This window comes from Miscanthus floridulus, chromosome 9, assembly GCF_019320115.1.
Source record: "Miscanthus floridulus cultivar M001 chromosome 9, ASM1932011v1, whole genome shotgun sequence".
NCBI classification, from domain to species: Eukaryota; Viridiplantae; Streptophyta; class Magnoliopsida; order Poales; family Poaceae; genus Miscanthus; species Miscanthus floridulus.
In genome coordinates this window covers 48,163,487-48,172,095 of record NC_089588.1, presented here as the reverse complement: position 1 = coordinate 48,172,095, position 8,609 = coordinate 48,163,487, and the positions used below count along the sequence as shown (strand labels likewise).

Below are 8,609 nucleotides of genomic sequence, written 5' to 3'. Positions count from 1 at the left end.
GTTGAGTTGGATCGAACCCCTTTTTTTGAATGGGAAACATGTGGTGCAAACCATGTGTTAGGTGGAAATATGAAAACTAATTTAAAAAATGCATTTTATTTTATTTCTAATTTAAAAAATGCATTTTATTTTTATGTTTTAGTCGTCGTGTGTACACTCCTTGGTATCCACAGCAATTCTCTCACCACTAGCACGGCCGCACGGGGCACCAGCATATCCGTTCCAGCCTCATCCACCGTCCGATCGCCAAATCCGACGGCCACCGTTTTCCCGAATTAATGATCCTCCGACATTTCCCGAAACACGAGTGCGCCCCCCAAAAAAGAAACGGAATACTGGGTATTTATTGGTTTTCTCCGACCCAACCCACTTTCCGATTTCCTCCTCTCCATTCCTCCCTCCCCTTCCTCTCTTGAACCCTCCGCCGCTCCGAGGAAAATCCGATTTGAATTGAAATCATCCGGAGACAAGGAGATTTTTTCTTCCTCAGACGTATCTTCTCTCTCGATCCGATCCGTAGCTGCTCGCGTCCCTGTTCCTCGCCGTCGGCAGCGGCGCTGGGCAAGCGGCGGCGACTGGACGAGGTCTTTCATCGGTTCTCCGCGGGCGACGATCATCCACTAGGTACGCCGCCCTTTCCCGTCCGTTCCTGCCGTGCGGGACCGAGCGCCCCCAAGCTATATGCACTCGGATCTGACCCAATTACGTCCCACTAAATTCGATTTTTGGCGCCTATACTGTGCCCGCCCCCTGATCTGTTGGTAGCTCACTGCTGAAACTTCAGCTTGAATCCTCCTTCCTGGATTGGATGCAAGCTCGTGCTAGTTTGGCGTTGAATTTGCTTGAATCTTGATTTCGGTTTGAGATGAGCTGTTTGCCCTTCGCAGTTTGGTCGGCCTGAGCACATGATGATGGCGAACGCGAAGCTCCATAAGCAGGCGCTGCTACCGCCGCGGAGCCCCTTCCCGACGGCGGCGCCGTCGCCGTACGCCGACCGCGGCCCAATCGCGCGGCCGCAGGTTGGCGCCGCGCACCACCGGCACGGCCACCACCAGCGCACGTCGTCCGAGAGCTTCATCGAGGAGCAGCCGCCGCTGTGGCTCGACGACCTGCTCAACGAGCCCGAGACGCCCGCGGCGCGGCAGAGTAGCGGCCGGGCTGGGCACCGCAGGTCGTCCAGCGACTCGTTCACGCTGTTTGACGGTGGAGCTGCTGGCGCCGGTGCCGGTGCTTACGCCAATGGCTTCGAGGTGGGGATGGGGAGAGGAGGCGGGCAGCCTGCGCCGTGGGGCGGTGTGCAGGAGTACTATGCCAAGTCGGCATCGTTTGGGAGGGCGCATGGCCGGCCGTGGGAGCAAGGCATGCCGAATTCGGCGGGTTTCAGGCATGGTGGTGGCCTGCCAATGCCCACAAAAGATAAGGTTGGCGGGCACCATGGGCCACCGAATGTGTCGAGGGAGCATGACCATAGCATGGATAAGAGAACTCCTGATGATGCTGGCCATGATCAAAAGGTTGGAGACAAGGAGGGTGTGCTGCCGAAGCATGCACAGTCAGAGGCGGACAACAAGCGTGCTAAACAGTGAGTTTGGTTACTGTTGAATACTTGAATGTGATTTTTTGTTTCGCACTTGCACAATGCTACTACAATATAATCTGAAAAGCTAAGACATTTCACCGTAACCTTAAGCACAAGACCCTTAAATAGACATTTTTTATAGTTCACGCTAAGAATAGTGCATATATTGTAATTTGATGTTTTTCTTGACCTTGAGAATACAACAATCATTGTTGTGATGAAGCGAGCAGCATTTTTATTGAAGTTTGTTCTGTATGGTTGCACAGACCATTCAGTTACTGTGAGCACAGTATAGTGTGAGCTATATATTCATTCCATATGTGTTGTAACTTACTGAACAATTGGTATTGAACAGGCCTATGTGCATGTGCTGTGAACCTGTGGTTTGTGCGCACGCATGGTCAATGTGCAGTACTTTAGAATTGACCTGTGGTAACATAAATGAGAAACAACTTACCCAAGCTTTCCAGTTTGCAACTTGAGAAATCCTGGAATCAGATGTGTCCTTGTCAGCTATAATGCTTGGAAAAATGTGCCAGACCTGATCTACACTGACTGAAAGTAAATATATCGAAATTTAGAGATATTCAATCTAAACTTGGAATCATACAATTTAATATTTAATTTAGGGCATCATGCTATTCAATCAGTCCTATTTATTGAGATTACAATGATTGCTCATTTTTTGTTTTCATTAAGGTGTCATTTCAATTGGTTGCAGGCAATATGCTCAGAGGTCCCGTGTCCGGAAGCTGCAGTATATTGCAGAGCTTGAAGGTAGAGTCCAGGCATTACAGGTGAGCTTACCATGGTGAATGATTTTTATTTCTCTTTAGATTTGGTATTATATGTGACGGAAAGATATTCATGTTCAAATCATGCAGTCAGAAGGGGTAGAAGTGTCTGCTGAAATGGAGTTCCTTACCCAGCAGAATATTATGCTCGACCTGGAAAACAAAGCCTTGAAGCAAAGACTGGAGAGTCTAGCTCAGGAACAACTTATTAAACGCTGTAAGTATTGTCCCTAATATTTTATTTTATCTTATCTCGAGATTGTGCTCTCCATCCAAATCATTTCAGTAACTTGCATTAGGTTTTCCTGAGATACTAATAATGTGTCAAGGATAGATGCTACGATGAGACATTGATTCAAATAAAATTTTCACTTAACTGGATAGTGGCTCTGCTTGTCATTATTATTATTATTATTATTATTATTTTTGGTTTATCTTCATTTAAGAGGACATTTAACGATGGTTCTTATTGGGTTTAACCATTTAAGCATCTACTAAGACCATCAATAATTTATGAAACAATGTCTTCTCAATTGAAGCAACAACCAAAAAAAAATCTACGACATGAGGACATCCCTCCTAACTTTAAAGTGAGGGCTTAGCACTGAACTGTTTTCTCATTAAGATGTATCATCTACATGCATCTATGGTCGAACCTTCAATAGAGCTATTCTGGAATTTTTTTGTTTTTAACAAACTTGTCGTGAACTCAGTTGACAGATCACTCATTGTTTAATTAATTCAGATATCCAAGGAACCTATAACTGGAAGCTGGAAACCAAACTACCTAGACAAGTCAAACTTGGTTAACCCAGTTTCCAACCTTTAACCCAGTTTCCAACCTTTAACAAGATGCGAAAAGGAATTTGTTAGTATAATTTGGAAAAGCACGGTGGTACCAATAACATCTGAAATTCTGCAATCTGCATACTAGCATATCAATGGCCCAATATACATGCTGAACTTGAGGCAGTAGGTCACGAAATTACTTAACTGTTTCATATATACATGTATATTACTTTGTTAGGCCTCCACTATGTTGCTAGTTAACTACATAATCAACATACCAGTGGCTCTGTATTTCATAAGACCTTCTATGTTGTTGACTTACTATATCTGTGCTTAACAGCCAAGTAGTAAATAGTATCTTAGAAATTTAGTTAGCCTATAAAACAAGTACCTAGGATCTTACATTTGTCAAAAGAGACTAAGGCCCTCTTTGGCAGGGCCAACATTGAAGCCAGGAAAAGGCATGGTTTTATGTCTTCAGCTTCTAGGCGAAAATGGCTTTGGATTCACCGTTTTTGGCTTGGTTTTGGCTTCATAAGCCGTTCTCGTGTATGCACATTTGGCAAGGCTTTTGATTAAGCCGGTGGAGAAGTCCTTACAAAAGCCCTGCTAAAGAGTGCCTCAGTAACTGCCAGTCTGCTACTTTACCAGTTGTACATATAAGGCCATCTAGGGTTGTCCAAAGTCAAAATTTTCAAACTTTGATCACCAAGCATCAATATCTGAAACTTTATATGGATTGCTAACACAAGATCGGCATTTACAGGATTTCTTATGAAAATTACTTTCATAACATATTTACTCTTTTCATTTAAGATAATAAATTTTTGTAGTTACTGCCAGTCAAAGTTCAGACCGTGTCGATGTCCTATAGAACTTATATTTGCGATCTGAGGAAGTATCTAATCAGAAGGCATCTTCTTTTCGTTAGTTTTCAGTTCGTCAGAAGCAGTGCGTTGCTTTGTTGATACTGAATGCCTGCTAAGATTTTGTTATTCTGATTAGAAGAAAAACTTTGAACATTCTTTCTCAATTTTGCAGTTCAACAGGAGATGTTTGAGCGGGAAATTGGTCGTCTCAGGTCCCTATATCAGCAACAGCAACAGCAGCAACAGGTTCCTGCTCTTGTTCGTAGTAACAGCAGAGACCTTGATGTGCAGTTTGCCAACTTGTCTCTGAAACACAAAGACCCCAATGCGGGCCGGGATGCTCTCTCTGGGCCTCTTCGTACTTAGTTCTTTTCATCCTTCCGTTCTTGTGGGTTCTATCAGTTGCCACCACCGTGTGGCTGTCATCTCCACCAAGAAAGGAGAAGTGCACTTGGATTGCGTGAATAACACCGGAAAAGGCTAATAGCTATGGATCTGATGTTTATTATTTCGGGATATGCACCTGGTGGTCATCCTCAGCTTGCGTCCATTGGTGATGCTCGACCAGTCGGCGGTGTTTAGGGTTTTCTTTTTAGCTAGATGCTTTTCAAGCATCCTTGTACCATTTCTCATGCTAGGGTTCTAATCTGTTACTATCCCCTTTTTTTTTCCTGAGCTGTATTCTTCATGCATCGTAGCCATGTTTGGATTAGTTGTGCGTTATTAGTGGAATGTGGAGCACAAGTCAGCATCAGGTAAGTTGCTTTGAAAATGTGCCACGCCCCTGATAACTGTATGTTGTGCTATTATTTCTCAGTACTCAATAAGCTAGTGCAAACGAAGTATTAGTGATCTTCAAACTTCAGGTTGCCCTTGATGTTGGTCTCCTACGAATAATCTGTGAATTGCTCAACATTTCTTGTTGATGTTAAAATTTGGCCCCATAATTGTATATTTTGTATGCAAGCAGTGCTGAGGTATGGTTGATTTAATTTATTGGCAGCATGTCAAATTCAGTCTGTGGATGATCAATGATATTCTCTCTGTGTACCATCATGGTAGATGACTAGATGAGGCTTTTACAACATTTGAGAATACTGCAAATATATTTGTTGAAGAGTTTGATGTTGGAGCATCAATATGACTTTTCGAGTACTGTGTTTAGTCCATAACGTTGTACAAATTTAGTTCACCATAATACAATATTGTTTAGGTCATCATAATAATATATATTGCTCAAAGTAATTATGCTAGTTTCAGTGTTACAGAAAAGGAAGCCAATGAATACAACCACTACACCTATATCAGACAACTCGAATAATGACTGAGCTCCGAGCTTCCGACTCTCCAAAGCAGTAACTTTTGCAAACTAAGATGATTTGCAGTAACAGTGTATATTCAGCACCACGATTTTAGCAAAATCAGCTTAAAAGCCATAGAATATTGTGTTGGCCTCAACAAACACTGCGATCATTCTATTTCCGATCAACATCCATTTCTTCTGCAGTAGTATTTTTTGCTCTATGGTTAGCCACGGCGTTGTCCAATGTCCCTCTGACATGTTGGCACATAATCATCAGATTCTGCAAAGCATCTTTCAGTACATCCTTTGCTGCATCTCCTGCCAATATAAACAGGCGTCAGGAGTGTGAGCACCCTTTTGAGGAACTAGAGCAGCAAAGAAACTGTTGAGTGGTCATTTAGTGGGAATGAGAATATGAGATGGCACCACTTAGTCATCCGAGCTGAGCATAAATTGTAGCATCAATGTTGCATTTTAGTATCAAACACTCGAAACAAACAATATATTAAATATATTAGATGTGTAGTCGTCTCTGGGAAGAAACAATCAACAAATTCCCCAAAACACATCGTAGTGTTATATTAGAACCATAATAGTTGATTCAGTGCATCATCATAATAATAGTTATAATAGTTGATTCAGTGCGGCATCTGGTAAGTTCCCCAAAATACACGATAGATGATTCAGTGCATCATCACCACCATAATAATAGTTATATATTATATTAGAACAAGTGAAAAAACATCTATGTACCTACAAGTCAACTAGAGATTATAGGGAGTAGCCAGGAGCACAATGAAATGTGATTCTTGCAAATTCACTCAATAGCCATTAAATGGAGGACAAATCGATACAACAACTTTACAATATATTCACTTATTCAGCAATGACCAAAGGGAATGACACAATGTCAGGATAATGTGCCACTTTGTGGTACCTGTTGTCTGAACTCTTATGTTGACTTTCTTCTCAGCAGGATGAGGGATGCTGTATCCACAAAATGCTACCCTTGGGCTGTAAAGACAATAAGAAGGTAAATATATACAAAATTATTAGTCTTCGATTCCAAAATATACAATATTTCTGGCACATCAAGTGTCTGCAAGGCCGACCTTCTCAAGAAACTCTAATGCAACAAATGGCTTTAGCATGAAGATAGTGATATCATTTGCGAGGATGGTCCTTTGGAGTTGACACAATAATCTAAATATCATATATTTTCTAAACATTAAACCGTTAAACATCACCCTGAGAGCTAGAGTGTGTATTCAAACAAAACAGGTTAAAGCTTTAAGAGTCAAACTGGAACAAGTAGGCCCTAAACATTGCCTTGAGACTTAGTGTGTGTATCAAACAAAAATGTTAAAGCTTTAAGAGTGCATTGGGACTTGTTGTATGTATGAGAAGAAAGTAAAAGCTTTAAGAGTGCCTTAGTGCTTAGGCAATGTAAGAAAAAAGGGGCAACAGTAAAGCTTTAAGGTTACCTGACTTGATTGAGATGTCCAGTTCTCTTCAATAGGGTGTGTACTTATTATGGAATAAAGCAAAGCACAGTAAAGGTAACTGAAAACTGGTCTAAAATTGGTTCAAGCACAAACCAATGTAAATTGATGATCGACAACCATATCAACAGAACAATGGTAATTTCCAAAGTAGTCTAATGTTTTGTGGTTGCTAGCGATAACAACAGGGAGAGGAAGAAATTACAGTATCCCTCTAGTAACCCAGAAATGTACCAAAATGATCATATTACCACCAATAACTACTCCATAAAGACCAGTTTGCAGAATCACAAATACATACTAAAGTTCCTACTACTTTGCTGCTTGTTTTATCCTCTGAGCACCATCTTTTGTTGTCATCATCTGGTAACAGTTGTTTGCTGGAGGTACATAATCTAAAGAGAGCAATGACGAAGTCTCATAGTCATGATCTGCACTGATAGATCGACCTATTTTCTGAATCCCAAAACTAAAAACATCAAATTCTGGCAGCAACAGAAGTTCTCCCTTCCAACTAAGTTTCATAGTGATGACCCACAAGGACAGGCCGACCTAATTGAAGTGAAATAATGTAGCAACAATTTTGCTAAAATCACATTCTGGTGATTAACTCTTCTAGTGCATCATCCCAGAAGATGACAACAAAAACCATGGACCATGGTCATCTACAAGAATTGTATTCGTGTCTCTTATCAAAATGGCGTTAGATATGCAACCGAGCTAGAAACACCAACGGACCCTCAAAACTAAGACATAACTGATCGTCCTCCCATCAGCTGTTACGGAACCTTAAACCCCTATAAATCGCAAAAACCCATGAACAAACTAAAGAGGGATACTTCCTCCTCCAAGAACGCTCTGTTTCATCTATTGGACTATGCCAGCATAATCACAACGATCCGCAGATAACAAGCAAACAGATACTGATTCTTTGGAGATTGGACAAAGAAGGGGAAGAAGAAAGCCTTCACTTACTCCTGGTTGAGGACGAATCTGGCGGAGTTGGCAAGGGTGTGGTCCTCCTCCATGATGGAGAAGGTTGATGAGGTCGAGTCCGTCAATGACCCGTGCTCCATCGCCGCGCCGCCTCCCTCCGGTCGGGCGAGCAGTGGACTATGATTCCCGAAGCACGAACAAGATAAGAACATTGGCAGGGAAACAGAAAGGATGCGACGAAGCGAAACCAAACGAGAAATCAATCAGAACGCACAAACTCACCAGTGGCAGCTAAGGATTACTGGAGATTTCGCGAGATACCCTGGAGGAATGAGGAGAAATTTCTCGCGCGGGAGGGAGGAGGCGGCGCAGCCCAGTGGGTTTGGATGGACCTTTACTGCAGACAAAACGGGCAGCCCGAAAACCCTATGGTCCGGTGGGCAGTAGGATCGGAACCAGAAATAAAATTATGGATTAAGTCAACTTTTGTCCCTCAACTATTGTGTTTGCAAGGGTTAAAGGAGCGCGTGGCACTTGGTGTCCCTGCAGCATTTATGCAAACATGCGTCGACAAACAAAGATGGTTATGGGTAAACATCTTTGCAAGAATGGATTTACGGCGGACTATACCCGATGGATCTGCCATGGTGAATCCGATCGTGTGAGAGACGTGATCGTGAGACAACGCATCGAGGATTATGATGCTGATGCCGGGTAGGAGACATGTTAAATGACTATCATGAAACTTACTTCGATGAAGGACGTAGTGAGGAGGAGCCAGAGCCAACCACAAAGGTGTATTACGATATGTTGTCTGCGGCACAGCAACCCTTTCAC

The 8,609-nt window shown here is 42.4% G+C and overlaps 2 protein-coding genes across 2 annotated transcripts; one reads left to right on the top strand and one right to left on the bottom strand.

Moving 5' to 3' along the window:
• Positions 1-362: 362 nt before the first annotated feature.
• LOC136481874 (uncharacterized protein At4g06598-like) lies at positions 363-4,723 on the top strand. Its single transcript, XM_066479155.1, has 5 exons — positions 363-624; positions 888-1,582; positions 2,301-2,376; positions 2,464-2,590; positions 4,204-4,723. Exons 2-5 carry the CDS (start codon positions 906-908, stop codon positions 4,395-4,397), a joined length of 1,074 nt encoding a protein of 357 aa, XP_066335252.1. The 5' UTR covers positions 363-624; positions 888-905; the 3' UTR covers positions 4,398-4,723.
• A 525-nt stretch (positions 4,724-5,248) lies between these two features.
• LOC136481873 (DNA-directed RNA polymerases I and III subunit RPAC2-like) lies at positions 5,249-8,185 on the bottom strand. The gene is made up of 4 exons (XM_066479154.1): positions 8,055-8,185; positions 7,812-7,949; positions 6,272-6,348; positions 5,249-5,652 (listed from the first exon to the last, which is right to left on the bottom strand). The coding sequence occupies exons 2-4, from the start codon at positions 7,910-7,912 to the stop codon at positions 5,507-5,509; spliced, it is 324 nt and encodes a 107-aa protein (XP_066335251.1). The 5' UTR covers positions 7,913-7,949; positions 8,055-8,185; the 3' UTR covers positions 5,249-5,506.
• Between the last annotated feature and the right edge of the window lie 424 nt (positions 8,186-8,609).